This window comes from Capra hircus (genome assembly GCF_001704415.2).
Source record: "Capra hircus breed San Clemente chromosome X unlocalized genomic scaffold, ASM170441v1, whole genome shotgun sequence".
Taxonomy (NCBI): Eukaryota; Metazoa; Chordata; class Mammalia; order Artiodactyla; family Bovidae; genus Capra; species Capra hircus.
Window position 1 is genome coordinate 7,417,716 of NW_017189517.1, and position 25,832 is coordinate 7,443,547.

The following is a 25,832-nucleotide window of genomic DNA, read 5'->3' on the forward strand; positions in this document are numbered from 1 at the left end:
ACAGAATTGAAATTACAAATTGCCTATTTTTTTGGTTATGATTTGTGACTCGGCATTGACTTGGTCTGTGTTATATCTCAGCCAGTAAAAGGAGATTGGGGTTTTATGAAAAAGAAGAAAACAATAAATAAGTATGAAAAACCCCAGTGCAAAGGGGAATTCATCATTCTTTAAAAATACACAACGGTCTTTTTTATTTTGTTTCACAGGTATGGATTCACATTTGTAGGAGTTCAGAATGGCTATATGAGAGTAGAGAACCAAAGAAAAGAAATAGAAGAGTAAGTAGCCCTGTATGTTTGATGATTCTCACTTCTTAACTCCACAGTCAGCTTTAGATGGATTTAGGAAGGGCAGCAAAGGGAAGTGATTGCATCTATAAATATAAGACTCTGCTTTCCCAGGTAAGAGTTTTATATAAATGTAGCTGGAGTAGAAGACATTTTTCGTAGAGTGGCAGAAATTAGTGTTTGAGGTGTAAATGATTCCAGTTTTGTTCACTCATCGATCCAGTAGCCTGAATGAGCATCTGCCTGGACTTTTCTGAATTTTAGACGCCATTTCAGGTCTCCAGCACATGCTGCAAGAAAAATCAGTGAACATGTATGAAACCTTCTGCTGTCTAGAACCTAATGAATCATTTTGGGATTACACGCCCTGCCAATCATAATAGCTTTGGTGTCAGAAACTTTTCTCTTATTCTAGATACTTGTGTGTGAGCCCCAGGGCAAATACTCTGATGCAGTAGTAAGCTCCACATTTCCTTTTTTTTTTCTTTTTGCCACAGAGATCCCAACAAACAAATCCACCTTGCCTTAATAACAGGTTTTAATTAGGTCCTCTGATTAATTTTATATCCTTTATAAGAACTTGAAATATAATTATCTGACTTTCATTCTGACTCCTAGCATCTCCTGAGACCCATCTCATAAACCTGTAATACATGTAAGTTTGCTGGGGAATATGCCTCTTTGGAAAGGAATGTTCAAGAACCAGAGGAAGACTCTTTGGCTTGACTGCCAGGAAGGAGCCGAGTTATTGTCAAAGTCTAGATTCTAGCCAGTTCACAACAGTACCCCCATCTGGCCAATAGCAAATGAGACATTATGCTACAAGTAAATGTCTTACACACATATCCTATATCCCCAAACCAGTGACCTGCTCACTCCCATCAAAGACAAGCTTGGTAGTAAATACTTTTAAATCAGATAGTTGTATATAAGTTATTTATTTTCAAGAAACTATTTCCACGCATTTCTCAAATAACTCTTATTTTTCTTCATTTCATCTACTGTATAGCTTATTCTCAGATAACTCTTATTTTTCTTCTTCATTTCATCTACTGTATAGCTTAGCCAGTGCAACACAGAGCTGATCATATCATTCCACTCTTTATACCCTTCAATGGATTACTATTGCCCTTAGGATGAAATCCCAAGTATCTGCAATGGCCCACAGTGTTGTCAGGTCCTAACCCCTGCCTACTTCTCTTGCTGCTCCCCTATCAACTAGATCTCAGCCTTATGTGGACTATTGTCAGTCTCGCCATGGGCCATGTGCTCTCATGTTGCTCTGCCTTTACACATGCTCTTCTCTATACTCAGAGTGCCATGATATCCTTTTTCCATCATGTCACTGCTGCAAAACACAGCTCAGGCAAAACCTCCTCCAGGAGGCCTTCCTTCTGTGCTCCTACATCTCCTCTGTGTGTTCCTTTACTTCAGTATTTGGAAGACTAGGAGGTAGTCATTTCATTAACCTCTGCCTCCCTTATCATGGGCTTTCCTGGTAGTTCAGACGGTAAAGAGTCTGCCTGCAATGCAGGAGACCTGGGTCTGATCCCTAGGTCAGGAAGATCCCTTAGCAGAGGGCATGGCAACTCACTCCAGTATTCGTGCCTGGAGAATTCATGGACACAGGAGCCTGGTGGGCTGTGGTCCGTAAGGTCGCAAAGAGTCGAACACAACTGAGCAACTAACTCACACACACATCCTTATCATATGATAAGCTCCTTAAGAGAAGATTCATATATCTTCTCCAGCATCTGTCACTGTGCCCGACACATAGTAGGCATTCCGTAGATGATTAAAACAAGTGGCAGGATGGGACTATTTCTAGATAGCCTCTAGATATGGCTTGGTGGGACAGCTCTTTGTACCTCATTCCTATGCAGTCACTCTCCCCTTACTATTTTAAGTCATATAATGAGAGGGTATAGATACCCCTTAACCACTGCTGGTATTCTCTGACATCATGTTCCAAGTGGAGAGAAATTCCAAAGACACAATGGAAAGTACCCATTGTGCACACAAGCAGCAACCCTTAATCCAAGAGGAAAGCTCTGTTAATGTAAGATGTTTTCTGTTGTGTTTTTTTTTCCCCAGTGTGGCCTTGGTATTTCACTTTTCTCACTTTTTTTTTCTATTAAAGGTATGAACTTCTTCACACCTTAAACTTTGATTCTGTCCGCCGTCGTATGAGTGTAATTGTGAAGACTCAATCAGGTATGCATATTTAAGACTTGACTTTTTCTCTCTTTCCATTTGTAGATTTGTTGATCAACTACTTCAAGAGAGAAAAACATTTCATGTAGTAGTGTTTGATTACTTAAAGCTCTTGTATATCCCTGAATATATTTACATAAGCACCTGTTCAGCTTGTCAAAGTATCAGTGGCAGAACCCCTAGTATGACAATATATGAATTTTCTTGGGAAGTGAGCTCCACTTCTCAATCTTGGATATCCAAACAGGAACAGAAAGGGTGACTTTTTTTTTTTACAATTCAGGGTACTGAACAATCACCACCAGTGTCTACCTGTGGCAGCCCACTACAACTGCATGGTTTGCTATTACTAGCAGTAGTTTTGAGTGTAGAGAGTTGCTGGTTCTCCCTCCCTGACCATCCTAACTCCCCAGTGCTTTACACTTTCTGGGAGCAGGTGAGCCAGAGATGACCAAGGCCCCACTACTGGGAAAGGGCACGTGATTTACTCTAGCACCTGGGCTCTTTGTTTCACACAATAGAGAAGCTTGCCCTTTGCAGGGGAACCAGTGCCATCCTTTCAGGGTTCACCCATGTTCTTAGGAGAAGCTGTGGTGGCTGTGATACCTTCTGCTCAGATTCAGCAATACTCATGGGGTAGCATTGCTGCTTCATTTGTGGGCTCAGATTCCTCTGTGTAAGTGTGTGTCTGTGTGTATCTCTGTATGTATGTCTCTGGGTGGTTTTTCAAAATATTCTTGATTTATTTCCTATTAATTAACTTTCAGGATTAAATCTGTTGAAAATTTCTTAATATGAGAATGGAAAGATATAGACAGACCCTTGAGGGACTGTCTTATTCATACTTTGTGGTGTGACTGCAAAGTTACAACGTTGATTTCATTATATGTGAATGTGGAATTTGTTCTATGACTTTTAAACATACCATGGATATGCGAGAGAAGTTTCTTTTAATATTTATTTATTTGGCTGCATCAGGTCTTGCTGCATCAGTTGCAGCATGCAGGCTCTTCATTGTGGTATATGGGCTTAGTTGCTCCACCACATGTGGGATCTTACTTCCAAGACTAAGGATTGAACCTGCATCCCCTGCATTGGAAGGCAGATTCTAAACCACTTGATCACCAGGGAGGCCCCTGTGAGAGAAATTAAAAAAAAAAAGACACCTAACGTGTGGAATTCTTCTGTTTTTACCTGTACTTATGCATGTCTACATTCTATTGCAGATGGTGAGATGTCTGAGGAAGTGGTCTCCCAAGGCCCTTGACCTCAGAGCTACCATTTTTTTAACTTCTTGAACTTAGCACTTTGCCTTATAAGGTTGGAATCTCATTCTTAAAGGTCAACTGTCTATGCTCCTGGGTACACAGACTGGTATAAAGCTATATTTATAATAGCATTCTACGGAGCAATTCTCCAGTTTCCAGTGAAAATCAGCAAGCTACTGCTAAAAGCTAACATGTATAGACTTTGAAAATGATTTTTTCTTGTTTGAGCTTGAGTTTGCTCCTTGACATCTGTAGATGCTACATGTGGCTTTTAGACCGTGGTTGATAGTATCCTCATAGTGAATTTAGTCAGATGCAGCTCCTTGACACAAGTGATTCACTCACAGGGTGTATCTTTTAACAGAGGTGCATACTGTAAACTCTGGGGTATTAGTTGTGTCCTTATTGGTCCTCAGAGGTGGTGGATGTTGTCCTTACAGAGTGAAGGTCAAGATGTCTGCTTCAAGTTGGGTAAACATTCCAAGGCAGTCTCAGGATACACAGCTGCTGGGAGGGAGAAGCTACCATAATAGTTACCTGTTATGAAAATCCCAATATCAATCTAACTCTAAGTAAGTCAAGTACTCTGTTTCTTTATTTTAGGAGACATACTTCTCTTTTGTAAGGGAGCCGACTCAGCAGTTTTCCCCAGGGTGCAAAATCATGAAATCGACTTAATTAAAGTCCATGTGGAACATAATGCAATGGTGAGCCTGCACCCCACCTCTCAATAGAGAGAAGGAGAAATGCTAGAGATGACTATGTCTGTGGATTGCTATATAAAGGACAATTTAAATGAATTTTAGCTTATTTTTATGGTCTATTTTTGTATTGGGGGATTTTGTAATATTATTTTCCTTATTTTAATATAAAACATCCTGGAGCAAGTTTCTGTTCAAAATTTGTAGCCTTTGAAGACTTTTCAAGAGTCTTTGTTTTATGTTCTGCTTTTGTGTTTTTTTTTAAACCCAAGAGGTATTATTTTGTTATTCTGAACCCAATTGAATGTTAACCTAATGCAATCTGTTTTTTCTCCCTTTTTTAACTGAAAAGGAAATTAGTCAGAATTTTTTTTTTTTTTGGTATGATAAAGCAAGAGTATTGAAAGAGTGTATTTTGTTTGTTTTTGTTATTTGGATAACTAGAGATCTCCTACTTTGCTTCTAGGAGGGGTATCGGACACTTTGTATAGCCTTCAAAGAAATTGCTCCAGATGATTATGAAAGAGTTAACAGACAGCTCATAGAGGCAAAAATGGCCTTACAAGACAGAGAAGAAAAAATGGAAAAGGTTTTCGATGAGATTGAGACAGACATGCATTTAATTGGAGCCACTGCAGTGGAAGACAAGTAACTAGAAAATGATACTCTTGTTATTTTAATGACCAATCGTTTAGAGTAGTATCTGTCCAGATTGGTTATTTATTCTCAAGCTTTGAAATCTTTGTTTTAGCTTTGTCTGTATACCAGGTTTTAAACTGTTTGTGGAAATAATTTTTAAGTATTTGTGACTTAAAAGAATATGAATCTGTCATCTCTAAGGTCTTTTGAGTACTTCTTATGCCATCCCTTCATTTATACAGTTATTTATGAAGTAGTCTTACTATGTGTAGGAAGTTTTGTGCTAGAGGTATCATTCAGTTGGTGTTTGGTAGAATCAATATGATTTTGACAGACATATGTGCAGAAGGGAAATTCAAGGTAGAGCAAGCAACATGAGAACTCATTGTAACCTAGTTTAACAGACTAGAGCACATTTTTAAAATAATTGGCTCTGCTAGATATGATTATAGGGCTCCAAAATTGATCTGTTTGAAAAAATATGTTTTAGATTCTATTTTGGGAGTTTTCTGGAAGTAATGAATGTGAATTATCAGGCTTAACCCAAACACAAAGTTATAAACATAGATTCAGCTATGTTGGAAGGTTCTAATAGAATTCATACAGTCTAATTTCACTGTTGGGCTTCCCTGGTGGCTCAGTGGTAAAGAATCGGCCTGCCAATGCAGGAGATACAGGTTCAATCCCTGGGTCAGGAAGATCCCCTGGAGGAGGAAATGGCAACCCACTTGAGTATTCTTGCCTGGGAAATCCCATGGACAGAGGAGCCTGGTTGGCTACAGTCCATGGGGTCACAAAGAGTCAGACCAACTTGCCAACTAAACAACAATTTCATTGTTATTCTATAGCCAGAAGGAATACAAAGTATCCTTCTTCTGTCCTTCCCTTTCAGAATTATGCTTAAATTGTCTTTTAGAATGTTTGGCTTTCAAGGTCCTCAGGGATGGGAATTTGCTGACTTCTCTCAGTATCTCATTAGGATGTCTGGCCCTTTCAGTTTTGAACCACATTAAATATTTGTAGACAACATAATGAAATATGCTAAAGTGTCAATGAGTAAGACCATTTGATGAGATTCTGAACTTTTTAGCTAAGAGTGATGATTCTTATTTCTGTCATTAGATACCAGTTACCTCAAGAGAGGTCATGAACTTTCAAAACCTCATTGTCTGAAATGTACTTTAATAAGTAAAATTATGCCAACAAGAATATGCTTAGAAAGGGTAGAGGATATATAAGAAAAGTAACTATTAAAACATGTCAAGATTCCAAAATTGCTATGAATTATAAGAATATTCTCTTTAACAAGCCTTCTTGCAGAATCTGTGTCAGGAATTTTCAAAGATAACAAGGTTTCCTTTGTGTTCCCAGGCTACAAGATCAAGCTGCTGAGACCATTGAAGCCCTGCATGCCGCAGGTCTGAAAGTCTGGGTGCTTACTGGTGACAAGATGGAGACTGCAAAATCCACCTGCTATGCCTGCCGCCTTTTCCAAACCAACACTGAGCTCTTGGAACTGACTACCAAGACGATTGAAGAAAGCGAAAGGAAAGAGGATCGATTACATGAGTTGTTGACTGAATATCGTAAGAAGCTGCTGCGTGAATTTCCTAAAAGTACTAGAAGCCTTAAAAAGTAAGAAAGTGCATCAATTTGTCATATTTAAACCTTGGTACAGATGTAAACCACAGCTACTTATGCAGAAAGCTCTGTTTTCTCTAATTTATCATTGGTTGGTTGTAGGTGGTTTATCCCTGTGAGTTAGAACCTTCCCTGAGGACTTGGCTAATGGCCTATTTGAGATTATTTGGCACTTTCCACTTCATGTTTCTGTTTTTAAAAAAACCTACACTTCTTGAGCTTTAGAAAAGTGGTTCATTTTCTAAATATTTAGGGTCTGGGTATTTCGCATTGATATCCTGGCCTGGTCCATGTTAAGAAAAAATATCCCTTTTCATGGTCTCTTAAATTGAATGTAATAAAGTCAGTCTCTGTAACAGTTTCTGTGCAGGTTGAGGTCCTGGAGCCATTTTCTCTGTGAATTTTTATGCTTCAAAGGAGACCAAACACTTGATAGCATAGCCACTCGACTGCTTTCAACAAGCTGCTTAGGAAGAACTTGTAGAACCTAGGGTTCTCAAGGAAAGGCACTGATCCACAATAATTCAATACCCAGAGATACATTGACCATGGCTTAGGTTTGTCTAAACCAATTACTGGAATTTACCTTGGCCATACGCAAATCGATTTCCTCTTCTAAATCCAAAGACCCCTAGGTAATACTATTTTACATTTCTTAAGCATACTCTTTGTTCCAGGAACAGCATTAAGCACTTTAAATTATTCTCATTTAATCTTCACAACAACCCAGTAACAACTAATTTTCTTCATGTTAAAAATAGGGAAACTAAGGCTCAGAGAGATGAAGTGACTTATTCGAGGTAACACAGCTAATAAAATGTAGAACAGGTCTATCCAATTCCAGATCCTATGCTTTTAACAACTCTGCTGTATCTCTGTCCTCATCTGTAGGGTTTTCACAGGCTTTAAAAATGAACAACCCACATTCATGAGGTGATGGCCAATTTTAAAACAGCTGTTGTTGTTCTGTTACTTGGACATGAGTGAGAGTAAACAGGTTTTTATTAATTGTCTGTGATAAATGTTTCCTTCCTTTAGCCAAATGGTACTTATTAAGGCAGTCCAGATTACATGTTTTACTTGTGCATTTATCTTAATCTGCTCAGGCCATCATAACAAAATACCACAGAGCGGGGGGCTTAAACAATAGAAACTTACTTCTTGCATTTCTGAAGGCCAGAAGTCTGCGATCAGGGTGCCAACATGGCTAAGTTCTGGTGAGGTTCCCCCTGCCTGGCTTGTAGAAAGTGGGCTGTATCCTTTCTTAGCTGAGAGGAAGCTCTGTTGTCTCTTCCCCTTCTTATAAGGATATTGATCCCATCATGAGGGCCCCACCCTCACAACTTCATCTAGACCTATCTATCTCACAAAGGCCTCATTTCCAAATACCCTCACCCTGAGGGTTAGGGATTCAACATGGGACTTCATGAGAGACACAGTTAAATCTGCAGCACCATTCAGCAGCTCTTGGGCACTTGTGTAAAAGCCAGGGCTTATGGAAAATTGAACTCGCCATCTCAAAACATTTCCTCTTCCTCATTCATCTGCAGTTTGGTGAAGTCTTTCCCCAAGTTACACAAACATGAGACACAGCATCCCTTTGGCCAACTTCTGCTCCTTTGTCTCTTCCATTGCAAATCCGCCCCCAAGCCCTACCCATGTTCTCACTCTCTCCACTGGAGCTTTATCAGATTCCTAGTAATTTGTGCCTTAAAGCACTCTGCCCAATGACTGGTCCTTAGGTGTAAAGCACTGCCCATATCATAACCCTGCTCAGAAACCTTTAGTGGGTCTCCATTACCCACAGAATTAGGTCATATCAAAGACCCCAGGTGACCTTTTCAACTTATTTTCCTAGTGTACCACACATACTGGAGAAATGGCAACCCACTCCAGTATTCTCGCCTTGGGAAATCCCATGGACAGAGGAGCCTGGTGGGCTATGGTCCATGGGGTCACAAAGAATCAGACACAACTAAAGCAACTTAACACACACACCATACATTCATTCTCTCTTTCTTCACCTCTTTCTGTCCTCTCAAGTTCCATTTTAGATGTCATACCTCATAAAGAACCCATTGTTCTTTCCTGGTGTGTATTTATTCTCCCAATCACTGGATATTAACCTTTTTAAAAATTATTTTATTTTATATTGGAGTACAATTGATTAACAGTATTGTGTTAGTTTCAGGTGTATAGCAAAGTGATTCAGTTATATATGTATCTATTCTTTTCAGATGTTGACCATTTATCATGTTTAGTGGGGCATTTTCTCTCATGTGTGCCTCTTTCACCCCAAGATTTTCTAGTCTCCAGGAAAAATTTAGTTAATAATTCTTTCCGTTTTTCTATATGGCTTAGTTAGAGTTGATGTTTACAGATATTGCTTGATTGATTATTGAGCCACTGTTTTCTGGACATTGTTAGCTCTGTGAGTAGGGGAGCAAAGGAATGCATGATTGATATCTCTTTAATTAGTGAATAAAACATGCTCATAATAGTATGAAACAAAATATGGAAGGAAGGAATGATGAGGCATATTAGGCTCTCACTACTCATAGTCTGTAAAACAGCAGCTCTTTAAACAGTAAACTTTGAGAAGCATAGCATTAGACGAATGAATCTGTAATGATAAGACCCTGCTGCGTTTAACACTTCTGCAGCGATTCTCAAATGGCATCCAAGATTGCCTGAGAAGAAATTGATTAATTGCTGGTTTTTTCATAATTGCAAAAAAAATGAAATGTTAATTGGTAGCATTTTTTCAGTTATGTTTTCCCTCCATATGGTTTTCTTAAATAGTTGGCACCCATTATATTTGTCTTTCCTGGCAACTAATACTGCTCAGTCCTGGCTATGTATGCAAATAACCTATGGAGCCTTTTAGAATATGCCTATATATTGGGTTGGCCAAAATGTCCATTTGGGTTTTTCCATGTTATGAATGAACCTATTCTGGATAAACCCAGGTGAACTTTTTGGCCAACGCAGTCTAACCAAGCTCTGTCCAAGATACTCAGATTTAATTTGTCTGTGGATAAACCTAAGACATGGGCTTTTTAAAAAGCTGCCTAAGTGACTCTAATGGGAAAGCTATGGTTGAAAATCACTTATCTAGTATAAAATGATACTTATTTAAAGAACATAAATCATTGTATGGAATTCTTTAATGAACACTTTGTCTTTTTGGTAGTCTGTCATATTTGAGAAGCCAGATCTATTGATAGGTTTTGTCAGTCAGGCAAAAATGTTAAGAATATCTTCTGTGATTTGTATACCCCAAAGCCGTTTTGTCTTTTCCCTGCATCGTTCAGTTTTCAGATTGACTAATGATTTGTCTTCGTATCAGAGTTTTACTGATTGAACTGTAATTTCCAAAATTCATTTTGAGTTTCTTATATGGAGACTGGCTGCTAGATTTTCATTATTTTTATATTTAGAACTTAGTGACTTCTGTCTGGGCAACTTGAGCCTCAAAGATGTGATAGAAAGTCTCTATTGTGCCATTAATAGAAATGGTTGCTTCTTCAGAATTCACAGGTCCAGGAACCAGATTGACGATAAAGTCTGCTTTTTGTGGTTTTTTCAAGTTCCTAAAAAGCAATGTGTAGTAGATTCAAATATATTTGCATTATTTTTCTTTTTCAGAGCATGGACAGAACATCAGGAATACGGATTAATCATTGATGGCTCCACTCTGTCTCTTATATTAAACTCTAGTCAAGACTCTGGTTCTAACAATTACAAAAGCATTTTCCTACAGATCTGCATGAAGTGCACAGCAGTGCTCTGCTGTCGGATGGCCCCGTTACAGAAAGCCCAGGTAACTGGATATTAGTTGATGTTCCATCCTGGGTACTTCTGTACACATACATACAAATGATCACTTTTAATTCTCTTCAAAGGGCCCTGAGTACCTTATTATATCTTCCCTGACCTCTTCCTCTGTGTGGTCCAACTCAGGAGCCTTCCCGCCAATTTGAATTAAACCTGTGCTGCACCTTGTTGTCCCCTCAAGCTGTCTGTCCAGTTGCTCACCTTCCAAACTTCTCTAATGAGTGCTTGGTGCCTGCTGCCTTCATCCCACTACTCCTGGCTCCACTGTTCCATTTGCTCCATACATACTTTCTTCCCATGTTAGTCTGTAGAATCTCTTGGAGGAGAGCAGCAAACTCCTTGCCGAATCCATTGCACTGTCTTCCATTTTCTCCTCCTTTCTCTACTGCAGTTGACACTGCAATTATGTCCCTGTTTAAACTCTCCTCCCTTGGTTTCTATGATAGTCCACAGTCCTCTTTTTTTCCATCTTGACAAGATGGTGTTTTTTTGTTTCATCCTTGGTTTTCTCCCTGATTATCAGGTTTTTCTGGGGCTATGTCTTCTATCTGCTTTTCACTTAAATCCTATCTTTGGATAAGCACATCCTTTTCTATGACTCCAACTGACTTGTCCTTTTTGTTAAGTCACATATTTCTAGCTGCCTGCTAGACGGCTCTATGTGGACTCCCTCTGTAACATTAAATTCTAGTATCCAAGACAGATATTTATAATTTTCTCCTTCAGGCCAGTTTGGGTTACCCTTTTTCTTTATTATTCCTGTCACCAGTGACATTTTTCTTTTGCTCCCCAAGTCTCCAAACTGCCTTTGACCCTTTTCTTCTCACTCACTCCATATAATCACCATGTCCTGTTGTTCCTACCTTTTGTTATAGCTCTCATTTTGGTGCCGTCTTCTTAAACCTTTTGTCTCCATCTTAGTGCAAGCAAGCCCTTAGGACTTTATACACAGAGTGTTTCATTTAATCTTACTAATCCCCTTGCTTTCGCCCTTCCCCCTTCCATATCTTTCCCCATATTCCCAAATTAATCTTGTTAAAAGTGTCCTTCCAACATATATTCTCGCTCAGAACTTTTCAGTAGTTTCCTAGTCCCTTAGGATGAAGGGCAGATGACTCAGTATGGCAGCCACCCCTGTGAACCCTTTCCATGTGTCTGTACACACTTTGAGTCCACCATCACTCCCACATCCAGCGTGAATCCTCCACTCCTATTGGCTGTTCCCCTTTTGTGTCCCTTCCCATGTGCCATGCTCACGCCAACTTCCAGGACTTCCCTCATATCATTTCCTCATCTGGAATTGTCTCTGAATTCCTCTTGACCTAACAAAAATTGTATTCCTAACAAAACCCAGTACAGAGGCCACCCCCTATGTGCTGTCTTTTCCAGCTCCTCCAGCTTGCATTAATCTGCTTCACCTTGCCTCCTTGTACTCACTGCATCTCTGGAACCTTAGAGTGTTAGGTATACAACTTTTCACTTCTGTGTACACTGTATTCTTTTATATGCATTGGTCTTGCTTCTTCCCATCCCTTAGCTGCTTGCTTTAGACCCAGGGGCTGGTGCTGTGTCTTTGGCTTCTCCTTCACAGGCTTCGCCCCTACCTTGCACAGGCATTTGCATGCACCCAGCCCATCCTAATTGAGGGAATTGTCTCTCCCTACCTTCTCACTTACAGTTTCTACTGCAATCATATGCTCTTCTTTCTTCAAGCTTCAGAGCCTCTGTTAGCCCCAGCTGGGGAAGCAGATCCTATCAGAACAATATCCATAGAAATCTGTTCCTCTAATCAAAGGTAATACCTCTTTCCTTTTTATTTTCCCCCTACATTCATTGTCTGCTGCTCAGATTGGTCACCTGGGTTTTGACTGCTCCACTGCCCAGGCCAGTATCTGAATTCCTAACACCATGCTGCTTCTCCCACCCAGAACATGGAGCCCCACCCCTGCTGTCATTCAGTCCATAGTCTCTTTTATTTCTCTCACTATCATCACCTCTTCCAGAATATCACCTACCATTTACTATCATCTACTCATAGGTGTTTTTCAAATCACTTCTCCAATCCCAGTCTTTGGAGTTCCACTTGATTTCTCCAGTTGCTTAGTGAATACGTTTTCTTGGGTGTGTCATTATCACCTCAGTTCAACCTTCTCTAGAGTCCAGTTGTCATTTTCGTTGTCTTTTTTTACAAGTGTTACTGAGCACACTGTACTTCTAGATCTGTATGTTAACGTCCCCTCTGCTTTAACCTTCCGTGTGCTCTCAGTCACCAAATTCTGACCATTTTCTAGTACATTGTCTTTTCCATCTCTTTCCATCAGCTTCCAGGTCCAGGACTTTAACAGCTCTTTGAACTCCATGTCAACTAACTTCTTTCTTAGCCTGCAGTCTAGGCTTTTCTTCTCATTTCTCCTTTTTCATGCACCCTGTTACCACTTTTATAATATGGCCCCATATTATATTATCTACCTGTCCATGTCCCCTTTATGAAAACTCAATTGGTCTGGTGAAATCAGACCCATTTTCTGAGCATATATTGGACTTAACTGTCAGTATGCCTTAGATTGTGCTCTTCCCTTTCCCTGGAATACTCCTCCAAACCCTTTTCCCTATCCATGCATATATTACCAGTCCTTTATGGTTTAGATCAACCCACGCTTCCTTCTATAAAATCATTTCTCATCACTCTGGCCTGTAGTGTCCTCTCCCTTCTCTGATATCATAGGCCTTCTTATGTGGACAACTTAGATGACAGTGTTATATATTCTCTTGCATAAATATTGAGTATTATTATCTTTTATTGTTAATCTGGTTCTTTGATGTTATTGTATCCATTCCCCGTTACATGCTTCCTTAGGTGTGTGACCAAGCCACATATCCTTTTTGAGGATTTGCACTTCACTTTGCACATTGTGTTGCATATAGTTATAGTAGGTCAATAAATACTTTTTGGTAAATTGATTTCTTTTTTGGTGAGGCTATCTAGAGATTGAAGAGTTCTTAATTTCAGTGACTTGGAACTTCTGGAAAAAAAACTTGATGTTTATCTATCTAGATCTTTATGGGCTTATGGTCCATAGCAATATATCCTTTTATCTTTCTGCAACGACTGGCTTTCATCTTTTTAATCTGTATTTGCATGCAGAAGCTGTCATCCTTGATAATTTTATCACCTTCCCTAGACCTTTCCTGACTGCATTTTTCTTCTTTTAGGTCATTACTGCATACAGTATAATAGGTGCAATTATTTAAACCAGTAATGTAGCCCATTAAAAACAAGTTTACTTTTGTCTTTGACTTACTGATTATTTCTGACACTCATAAAGTTTTTAAAAAGAACCAAGTTGAGGTGAAGGATTGGGGAAAACCTGGCATTTCCTAGTAACATCATTTTTGTGTCAGATGGATTGGGCATCAGGTTTTTTTGGTGTGCAATTTAACTAAAACCTGACTGAATTTTGTTTAAAGAAAAGACTGCAGGGTGGTTTTGCCTCATAAATTATTTTTAATCTATATGGGAATGGATTTTATTTATGTTACCTGGTGAAAGCCTTTGAGAGTACAAAATTTTTGCAAGACATTATTTAACTACTTATTTACATAAGCTGTTTAAAAGCTGCTAGATTCCAAGGGGTTTTGAGGGTTGACACATAAAGCAGTCATTGGTAGGAGGACAGCCACTTACCCAATATTCTTCCCACAGTAACTCTGCCAGGAGAAGTTTTCTTTTATTCAGTACCTACCGTGAACACAGCATTGAGCTGCACTGTGCCATCAACATATCTTTAAAAGACACTCAGGGAATGATGATGCTTTATACACATCTCAGGCATCTTTCTGCAAAGGTCATCCATCACCTTTAGGGTACCCCCTTTTAAAATGCAGCAACCTGTATGAGAGATCAAATCATATTGAGCACTCAAAGATTTGGTAAAGTTTAGTCGGCAGGTAGATGAAAATAAGGGTTGGGGTGCACCCAGGGGTGGTTGGAGTATCAGCAGGGAGCAGAGAGGCAGAGGTGACCAAAACCATTATCCTCTCACTGCCCACTTTTGTCCTGGTTGCCCCATGCATATTACCCTAAATCAGCTCTCTGGTCTCCACTTTCTCTCCTTCACTACCTGATCTGAAAGGATATGTGAAGCAGTGACAAGAGGGGATGTGTTCTGCTCTCTAATGTGGGTAGAAGGCATGGATTAGACAGTTCATCCATCAGCAAAACCAGAAACAAGTGGGCACTGGTGTTACATTTTGAAAAGCTGTGTTGTTCTCCCCTGAGAATTCGACACTATTATATGCACAGACCACCTTTCTGTTTGCAAGGCATCCATTTAAAAGTGTGAATGAGGCAAATACCCCCGTGGAGTACAAGCTCACATTCTGCTTTGACCTTTTCTATACCTCTCTTGTATTTAACATTTAGATTGTAAGAATGGTGAAGAATTTAAAAGGCAGCCCAATCACACTGTCGATAGGTGATGGTGCCAATGATGTTAGCATGATCTTGGAATCCCATGTGGGCATAGGTAAGAAACATCTAATGAGATGGCAGCTGTAAGGTATCAGTATTGCTTTTAGGTAGAGTGGTCTTATTATTCTAGAGATTGTTTTCGTTGCTCATCTTGAATTTGAATTCAGGAATGATCATTGTTAATCAAATGAAGGTTCTCATCTGATCATGGAATATGCCCATGCATAAGTCCTACCCCTGGTGGGAATGTAGCAATACCAGGCTGGAGGATATTATTTTATTAGCCAAGTAAACCAAATTTCTGAAACCTCTTGGCCGTGTGATTGATCATTTAGCTCTCATTTTTGCCAGCGTGCAGGAAATTTTATTGATTTTTCACCACTGGCCAGATCGCCTGCTTATGTTGCTACACTGTATCTTTTGAGGTCCTTAACTGCTTGGAACTCAGAAATAATAACTGGCTGGCTAATTTTCCTCATGCTGATATCTATGCATGGTCGTTTGGGCTGTAGTGATGAATTTACATGTTGGCATGCAACAACAGCTTATCTACGACCTCACCATTTTGCCCCCTGTTAGGTTTCTGGGAGGCAGCGATCCTAACACCCCAGCATTTTTTTGGAGGGGGAGAAAATAATAGCATTATTAGTATTTTGGAGATTATTATAAAGCAGTTTGGATTCCCAAATTCTTTCCATTTGGAAGTAACCCTATTTACTGGGGAACTCTAGTTCGACTCATGGGCTACTGACCAGAAATGGCCTGAAGCCACTTGAGCTCATGGGCTCAAGCTTGAGCATGGGCTGCTACTCAGCCTTGCAGGACATTTGATCTTGTCTAAAATGTCCATAGTGCATTTTGTCCACACAAAAAAGTCCTTGAAATTCTGTTGTTTAGTCCCTAAGTCGTGTCTGACTCTTTTGTGACCCTATAGACCGTAGCCTGCCAGGCTACTTTGTCCATGGGATTCTCCAGGCAAGAATACTGGAGTGAGTTGCCATGCCCTCCTCCAGGGGAACTCCACTTCCCTCCAGGGATTGAACCCACATCTCCTGTATTGGCAGGTGGATTCTTTACCACAGAGCAGCCTGAGAAGCCCCCTTGAAGTTTGGTGCTGTCCAGAACTATTTGGTGTAGACCGAGTATGCTGATGGGCATTTTGGACAAGAGCAAATTTCAATGATCTTTGGTGTGAATCAGCTGGTTTATGGACATTTTGGACAGGACTAAGTGTTAGCTAACCACTGCTCAGAGTATCATTTGGTATGAGGACTTAACCATCTCATTACAACTCTTCAGTTTTGAGCTCTTAAACCATAAACCCCAGGTCTCTGAGTTGCTTTAACATAGCACCTAGTCTGGTGCCATGTATAATTAATCACTAACCAAGTACCTTCAAGATATTTTTCAGATTAAATTTTTTCCTCAGTATAATTTTTGCCTTATCATGATTAAAATAATGATTTCATTAATTGTTTTATATTTTGTTATAAATAGGTAATTGCCAATTAAACAATTTTTATTGATAAATCTCACCGATAAAAGCACTTTTTGCTTAAGAAAACAAAGCTAAACTATTCAATTGAACTGTACTTGTAAGCAAGAAAAACATGGAAGTAACAGATGAGGTGATTACTTACTCTATAAAAATACCCTATAGAGATTGTCTTATTTTAGGTATTAAAGGCAAAGAAGGTCGCCAAGCATCCAGGAATAGCGATTATGCGGTCCCAAAGTTTAAACATTTAAAGAAACTGCTGTTGGCTCATGGACATCTATATTATGTGAGAATCGCACACCTTGTCCAGTATTTCTTCTATAAGGTATGTGATAAAATATTTGTAATTTATGAGCGTTTAACACAGCATTGACTTAGCTTGGTTGTAGGGGTTTTTTTTGTTCTTTTTTCATATTTCTTTTAGTGTCTTAGCCCTGAAATTTGTGGTCAGTAAAAGAGAGGTGTTCTATTTAATGAATCAGAAACCAGAAATTCCTTTTAATGAAAGAGATTTGAGATGAAAAATTTTAAGTAAATTTTCTTAAAGTATAGTTTAAATACAGTACAGTGTACCCATTAAATGTTAATATCTTGATTTTGACAAATGTTTGCGCCCATGTAACTACCACCAGAATCAAATATTGACGACATCTATCACCCCAGAAAGTTCTCTTGTGCTTTTCCAATCTTCTCCACCCTTGCACCAAACAATGACTTATCCTATTGACATTACTATATGATATATAGTAATATAAATGATATATAATATATAAATTTAGATATAATTTATGCAACATATACGTTAGGTTTACCTGTTTTAACCGTGTACCAGAACTTGATCTCTTATCCTATATTCTGTTCTGTTTATTTTTTTGAAGTTTTTTCAGTTTTCATTTTGAGATAATTTCATACTTTTTAAAAGTTGCAAAATTAGTGAAATCTCGTATACTTTCTGCTCAGCTTTGCCAACTGTTAGCACCTTAGATAACACACAGCATAGTTACCAAGATCAATAAATTGATATTAATTAGCACATTATTAACTAGTCTATATACTGTATTGGAATTTTGCTAATGGTCCCACAGATATTTGTTTTGTGGTCCATCTCAGACTCATGCCTGCATTTAAGGATCCTGATCTCCTTAGTCTTCTTTAACCTGGGATAGTTCCTATCTTTTTTGTCTTTATGATCTTAACATGTTTGAAGAATGCTGGCCATTTAGTTAGTTGAATGTCCCTCAATTTGGGTTTGTCTAATATTTGCCTGTTATTAGATTCAAGTTTGGGCACAATTACCACAGAAGCGTTATTGCAACCTGCTGAGGGCATCATATCAGGAGGATGTGTTATCAGGATGTCCCATTCATGATAATGTCAACTTTGATACATTGATTCAGATGGTGTTTTGAGGGTCTCAGGACACCTGTTTTGCTTGTGTAATTTTGTTTGAAAAGAGAACTCTCCCACTAAACCAGATACTTTATTCTGTGTTGAAATTCATTACCATCATTCATTGTTACTCAGATTGTCACAGACTTGGTGCCCACGTCCTTTCACCATGTCCCCATCATTAACTTTTTATTTTATTGTGATGACATGTAACAAGAGCTCTATCTCCTTAACAGATTATTAAGTGGAAGAATACAGTCCTTTAAGTATAGCAGATCTCTAGAACTTACTAAAACTTTATACCCATTGAGTATACCCATCCCTGAACATCACCTTTTTTTAAGTCTTGTTTGTTTTCTGGTACCACATGATGTTCTAGGCGCCTCTTGTATTTTTTCCTTCTCCAGCCCTGGATTCAGACTTTTCTCCAAGGATCTCTGGTCCTTTTTTTTTTTTTTTTTTTTTTTTTTTTAACAAATGGTATTTAGAAATCTAGATCTGGTGCTCGTTGTGCTCATTGTCGTTGGTATCCATATAAACTCAATACTTGAACTCAGTTTGTATGGATACCTTTGATTAAAGCCAACACAAGGTTCATTCTATCTGACCTTTCCCTTTTCCATATTAGTATCTCCTTTCTTCAGCAGTGAGAAACCTGGTTCTCATTTGCATTATTTATTTATTTGCTAAATCCTCAAGTTTATACTTAAAGTAGTTCCAGAATTGCTAACTCATATATTCCTGTGAGAAACAAGCCTGACTAACTTAAATATGTGTGTGCGCACTTCTGTCTTTATTTCTTTAGCCTTAGAGTATGTAGTCAAAATACTGTTTCCAAAGTTACTTTTTTTTTTTTTTCCTTTTCCGCCATTTCGGTGTGGTTATGCTATTTATATAGAGTCTGTGGGGCCTTGGACTCAGTAACTTAACAGCCTCATGTGGGGATGGATGGTTATTCTCTCTTACCTCCCCCTTGAAGGGGAGCCCATGAAGCTTTGGCCATACATATCTGCCTAGCATTCTGACCCTGTTCCAGAAGCTTGTTTGCCTCTTTAAGAATTTGGCCTGCAATTCAAGCAACTGCCACCAGATGGAAGGAGCACTCTGTTAAGAAAAACAAAAGAAGTATTAAGATGGCTAATGTTTACCAGTGATCAGTACGTTACATATCCCTGTTCTCAATTTAGCGGATTATTTATGCAGAAGCCCTCTGTCTTCATTAGAATCTCTGTGCCCATTGTTACCTTAGTTACTGACTTAGCATAATTCCTTTCTTATGCTGCCTTTCGTCCCAAGATGATCTCTAATATGTTTGCCCACTCTGGCTGAGCTAAGATGCCTTCCTTCCTCTTATCTTGCCTTTGCATCTTCCAGTTGTTATTACCCTGCAGTGACAGGTCTTCCTGCTTTCTGTTTCTCCACTCGGTTACATAATTCAGCCAGGTTAATGTTTAGAAAATGCCACTTTTCAACTTGTCCTCCAGAAACTTCACAATCCTTTGTCTAAGAATTAGTCTGGCTTTTAAGGCACCCCACCCTGTGCTACATGATATGTTTAAAATACATATGGTCTTGCCTTGGTTCCTGCTATCACCATATCGTATTCATCTTTAACACCTAGTTCAAAGTCTGACTTCTTTTTTCATTCAGTCAACAAATATGCTTGAATGTGTTACCATGTGCCTAGCATTATTTCAGGCCCTTGAGAATTCATAATGAAATAAGACAGGCAAAGTCCTTGTTTTCATGGAACTGTTGCTCTTATGGGAGAGTCAAACCTCCCCTTCCCACAAAGCACCCCCTTAATCCACACCTAGCACTGTCTCTTCCTCAGAGCACTTCTTTTATATACATAAAGTACTGTAGAAAGGCGACCGAAAGTATATTGCATTCTGCCAGAATTGATCCATACAAATGAGTGTTGCCCTTCCAGATGATGACCTTGGGAGCTCTGACACTCTGGTGCTGTAGAACTTATTCAAAAGATGTGTAGCATTTTTCTTTAGAAATGTCCTCCACAGCCTGCAGTGTATTTACCTAAATATCCTCAGCTGCGGCAAAGAATCCACTGGATTTTTAAAAACAGCCTCAAGTCTCGCAGAATGGGAAATTAGCTAAGTGAGAACGTGTGACAGAAGGAAAGAGATGGTTTTTTGACGTGGCTCAAAAATGGACTATTGAAGTGGCTGCCCAAAGAGAAATCCAGAGACACGTGAGCAAGTGACAGCAGTGTTCAAAAACAGTCAAAGCCTATATTGAAGGACAGCAGTCATTTGAAAACATTAGTGCTGGTAGTTTTGCCTGAAGACATTAATTTTAGTACTTATCCTCTCACCTGGTAGCTTTTACTGCCTTATGCATTCTCAGCTTGTATTTTTTTAATCAGTTTTTCATATTCTCTCAGTTAAGTGATAACTCGCTTAGAAATGAGAGGTTTTGTTTTTTTGTATCACACAGTGTCATCTTTACTTGTAGTAGATGATCAATAATAATAGTTGGTTGTTTAATTAGGCAGTAACAAAGGCAATAAACCATTAGTTGATACTTGTTTGTGTCAATATATACTATAATAATTTCCTGACTATTTATTGGCATTAACAGACTTTAAAATATACACTTAGAGCTTTATGTCAGTCTACTTTGTGATGATTTTACAAACCCAGTTGGCATTTAAGGTGCAGTACCATTAGGTGTTCATATTATATGAGCTCATTTCTTCTCTAGAACAGCAAGAGGATCTCATAAAGTAAGTGAGGTTATCTTCTGCCTGGGAAGAGCAGAAGTTGATATCAATATGAATGTAATCTATTGTTTTGAATTGTTTCCTTACAACTCAGGAGTGGAAGCTTATCGCATTGTGACATTAGAAGCATTTAGGACTGCCTATACTATTGAGTACAGTTTCCTGTTTTAGTTTCAAAAAGTTGATGGAGTGAAACATATTAAACCTTTTCTTCATTTTTTTTCCAGAACCTTTGTTTCATTTTGCCACAATTTTTGTACCAGTTCTTCTGTGGATTCTCACAGCAGGTTGGTTTCCCTAGGTATTTGTTGTAATGTAGTTTATACTTGCTGTTAATAAATTACCTTTTGTGTACTGGATTGTAGAGACTTAAAGAGGTATATCCAAAATAAAAGGATTTTTTTCCCTCTTGGTTCAACAGTTGATCTTCTTGGCCTAGTTTTTGACCAATAGCAAAATTTTATGTCTTTGCTTCAGTAATGGTCTTATTGTTATTTTCTTTTTGAAAGTTATTTGGTACATCCTGTTAGAATTGAGATCCTTTAAAAAAATTTTTTGTCAGTGTATATAATGTCTTCCAATGACTTTAAAATGTTATACTATATTTATATTTCATCAAATAAAATTTTTTATCTTTACATTTTCTCAAGTTGATTTTCTAGAAAAAAAAAAAAAACATTGATGTTTAAGCTAGCCAAGAAGCAGTAATTCCTGGATAAAGCCTTGGATTAGTTAAAGAATTCTATACTTGTAGCCCTCTGTAGTTTTCTGAACATTTTTCGCATACAGAATGTGCTATATGTTGACTTGATATGTAAGTGGTTGGATGAGCAGGCACATTTGTAGGTTTCTTTTAACAGCTGAAATACATTTTGCATTGCTTCTAGTGGAAGTATAGCTAACCAAGGGAGCTATAATGCTCAATGACTCAGAAATTTTGTAGTTTACCTATGAGCAATTCAGTGATTTTTACCAAGCTGAGCTTCTGGTAACATCATCATAGGTATTAGAAACTGAGTTTCTGTATTTCAAGGCCTGCTCCATTCCTCATGATAGGAAGTGATTTTTTCCCTAATTTCTTGGCAGTATTTTTAGAGAATGTATTCTTTCCAATGGGAAGTGACTGCTATCTTTCTCTTAAACTTGCCTCTTTGCTATATGGTATGCTGTCTCTTATATCAGTTCCATGTCATCAGCCCCATGATGCCTGCTAAGCTGATCACTTTATGAATTAGTTATCTACTGGCTGCAGTAAGTGCCATCGGCCTTCTTGTATTAGCAAGTAACAGCATTGGTAACAGTTTTTAAAATTCTGATAGTTATACTTTTCTTGAACATTCAGATTGCTATTGATCAAAATATTTGTAATTCTTCACTTCCATGGATGATGAATGCAAGTTTTAAAAAGACACTTTGAAATTTTGAAGCAAACTGATACAGGGAAGCTGGCTTTTAAAACCATGTTGACCAAACAAAAATTGTATGAAGAAAGAAAGGAAACCCTGGGTTTTTGAAACCCTGGGCTGTCAGGGGTCTGCTTAAGGTTCTCATAGGAGTTGATGTTTGCCTTCCTTAGTTGCTCAACTGGTATGTGAATTCATTTAACAAATACTTCTTGAGTGCCTACTGTCTGCCCTGTTAAGTATTGGGAATGTAACAGTGATCATATTTCTTACCCATGGAGCTTGCAGTACAGTGAGTGATAGGCAGAGAGACAGTCAGCAATCAAACATATTATGCTGGGTACTGATACATCCTCTGAAGGAAAAAAAAAAGAAAAAAAAAACAAACAATAAGTGAATAGGGGATTTATTGACTGAGGAAGAGAGCTGCTTTTTTAGACAACCTGATCTGGGAAGTTTTCTCTGATGAGGTGACATTTGGGCAAAGATTCGGAGGAAAAGAGGGAAGAACCTAGGCAGACATCTTAGAAAAAGTGTACCAGATAAAAGGAAGGTCTCTTGGTGGCTCAGATGGTAAAGGATCCACCTGCAATGCAGGAGACTCGGGTTCAACCCCCGGGTTAGGAAGATCCCCTGGAGAAAGGAATGGCAACCCACTCCAGTATTCTTGTCTGGAAAATCCCATGGACAGAGGAGCCTGGTGGTCTACAGTCCATGGGGTCGCAAAGAGTCAGACATGACCGAATGACTAACATATCTGAGGTTAGTGATGTTCATAGCTTTCATTTTCACTGTGGCCTTGTGCTGCTGCTGAATGCATAGACTGTTATTGCAAATACCTGGCTCAGACGGTAAAGCGTGTGCCTGCAATGCGAGAGACCTGGGTTTGATCCCTGGGTCGGGAATATCTTCCTGGAGAAGGAAATGGCAACCCACTCCAGGACTCTTGCCTGGAAAATTCCATGGATGGAGGAAGAGCCTGGTAGGCTTACAGCCCACGGGGTCACAAAGAGTCAGACACGACAAAGCAACTTCACTGGTGGAATACATACAGGTTAGTCAGCCTTTTTCAGTTTAGGTCTACTTCAGGTGTTGTCTGCATCCCAGGAACTTAGATATGAGCTATGAAGCAGGTAGAAATGGCACCAGAATGCAGATTATTTAAACAAAAATCAACTCTTCGTTTAGTAAGGCTGGAATAGACTGGTCTTTTTTCTTCATGAAAAGATACCATTCATAACAGTTTCACAACAACAGTATTGTCAACTAAACCTGTTGTTTGTTTTGAGGACTTTTCTGTCTCCTCTGATTATGCATCTAAAAATTATAATTATCTCTCATATACACTCAAAGTACCATAGTAGAACAAAAGTAGATTGATGCTCCTTTTGTTTAAATAAAATTCAAGACTAAATTAAACACCAGTCAATCTGGGTTGTTTTTTTTTTCTTTTTTTCAATTTCTCATAAGCCAAGAAATGGAATGGATGGTTTTCAATGAGAATGTAGTGCAGTGTGCCAACAGACTGGTCGTCTCCCTTGAGAACTAAAAGAAATCTAACACCTTTGAGGGGTACTTTTTAGTTCAGTAATATATTTTGCTGAACTTAAATCTTTGTGTGTGGAAAATATCTCTATCTTCCATGTTCACTTCAGTTCAGTTGCTCAGTCGTGTCCGACTCTTTGCAACCCCATGGACTGCAGCATGCCAGGCCTCCCTGTCCATCACCAACTCCCCGAGTTTACCCAAACTCATGTCCATTGAGTTGGTAATGCATTGAGTTGGTAATGCCATCCAACCATCACATCCTCTGTCGTCCCCTTCTCTGCCTTCCCTCGATCTATCCCAGCATCAGGGTCTTTTCAAATGAGTTAGTTCGTCGCAAAAGGTAGCCAAAGTATTGGAGTTTCAGCTTCAACATCAGTCCTTCCAGTGAACACCCAGGACTGATCTTCTTTAGGAGGGACTGGTTGGATCTCCTTGCAGTCCAAGGGACCCTCAAGAGTCTTCTCCAACACCACAGTTCAAAAGCATCAATTCTTTGGCGCTCAGCTTTCTTTACAGTCCAACTCTCACATCCATACATGACCACTGGGAAAACTATAGCCTTGACTAGACGGACCTTTGTGGGCAAAGTAATGTCTCTGCTTTTCAATATGCTGTCTAGGTTGGTCATAACTTTCCTTCCAAGGAGTAAGTGTCTTTCAATTTCATGGCTGCAGTCACCATCTGCAGTGATTTTGGAGCCCAAAAAAATAAAGTCTGACACTGTTTCCACTGTTTCCCCATCTATTTCCCATGAAGTGATGGGACCAGATGCCATGATCTTTGTTTTCTGAATGTTGAGCTTTAAGCCAACTTTTTCACTCTCCTCTTTCACTTTCATCAAGAGGCTTTTTAGTTCCTCTTCACTTTCTGCCATAAGGGTGGTATCATCTGCATATCTGAGGTTATTGATATTTCTCCTAGCAATCTTGATTCCACCTTATGTTTCTTCCAGCTCAGCATTTCTCATGATGTACTCTGCATATAAGTTAAATAGGCAGGGTGGCAATATACAGCCTTGATGTACTCCTTTTCCTATTTGGAACCAGTCTATTGTTCCATGTCCAGTTCTAACTGTTGCTTGCTGACCTGCATACAGATTTCTCAAGAGGCAAGTCAGGTGGTCTGCTATTCCTATCTCTTTCAGAATTTTCCACAATTCGTTGTGATCCACATAGTCAATGGCTTTGGCATAGTCAATAAAGCAGAAATAGATGTTTTTCTGGAACTCTCTTGCTTTTTCGATGATCCAGCTCATGTTGGCAGTTTCATCTCTGGTTCCTCTGCCTTTTCTAAAACCAGCTTGAATGTCTATTCACGTATTGTTGAAGCCTGGCTTGGAGAATTTTGAGCATTATTTTGCTAGCATGTGAGATGAGTGGAATTGTGCGGTAGTTTGAGCATTCTTTGGCATTGCCTTTTTTTGGGATTGCAATGAAAACTGACCTTTTCCAGACCCATGGCTACTGTTGAGTTTTCCAAATTTGTGGGCATATTGCGTGTAGTACTTTCACAGTATCAACTTTTAGAACTTGAAAAAGCTCAGCTGGAATTCCATCACCTCCATTAGCTTTGTTTTTAGTGATGCTTCTTAAGCCCTACTTGACTTCACATTCCAGGATGTCTCGCTCTAGGTGAATGATCACATCATCGTGATTATCTGGGTCATGGGATCTTTTTTGTACAATTCTTCTGTGTATTCTTGCTGCCTCTTCTTGATATCTTCTGCTTCTGTTAGGTCCATACCATTTCTGTCCTTTATTGAGGCCATCTTTGCATGAAATGTTCCCTTGGTATCTCTAGTTTTCTTGAAGAGATCTCTAGTCTTTCCCATTCTATTGTTTTCTTCTATTTCTTTGCACTGATCACTGAGGAAGGCTTTCTTATCTCTCCTTGCTATTCTTTGGAACTCTCCATTCAAATGGGTGTATCTTTCCTTTTCTCCTTTGCTTTTCACTTCTCTTCTTTTCACAGCTATTTGTAAGGCCTCCTCAGACAGCCATTTTGCTTTTTTGCATTTTTTTTCTTGAAAATGGTCTTCCTCCCTGTCTCCTGTGCAGTGTCACGAACCTCCATCCACAGTTCATCAGGTATTCTGTCTATCAGATCTAATCCCTGAAATCTATTTCTCACTTCCACTGTATAATCATAAGGGATTTGATTTAGGTCATACCTGAATGGTCTAGTGGTTTT

General features: G+C 39.0%; 1 protein-coding gene across 5 annotated transcripts in view; it reads left to right on the forward strand.

Annotated features, from left to right (window-relative positions):
- The window catches only part of ATP11C (ATPase phospholipid transporting 11C), a 170,427-nt gene that overhangs the window by 113,203 nt on the left and 31,392 nt on the right, over positions 1-25,832 (forward strand). For 4 of the 5 annotated variants that reach the window (XM_018044206.1, XM_018044203.1, XM_018044204.1 and 1 more), the window contains exons 15-23: positions 210-281; positions 2,431-2,504; positions 4,376-4,479; positions 4,940-5,121; positions 6,484-6,747; positions 10,402-10,576; positions 15,014-15,116; positions 16,739-16,884; positions 20,919-20,978. In XM_018044206.1, the coding sequence (XP_017899695.1) occupies positions 210-281; positions 2,431-2,504; positions 4,376-4,479; positions 4,940-5,121; positions 6,484-6,747; positions 10,402-10,576; positions 15,014-15,116; positions 16,739-16,884; positions 20,919-20,978 (1,180 nt within the window). The remainder of the gene's footprint in view (positions 1-209; positions 282-2,430; positions 2,505-4,375; positions 4,480-4,939; positions 5,122-6,483; positions 6,748-10,401; positions 10,577-15,013; positions 15,117-16,738; positions 16,885-20,918; positions 20,979-25,832) is intronic. The other variant, XM_018044205.1, reaches the window with a different exon arrangement.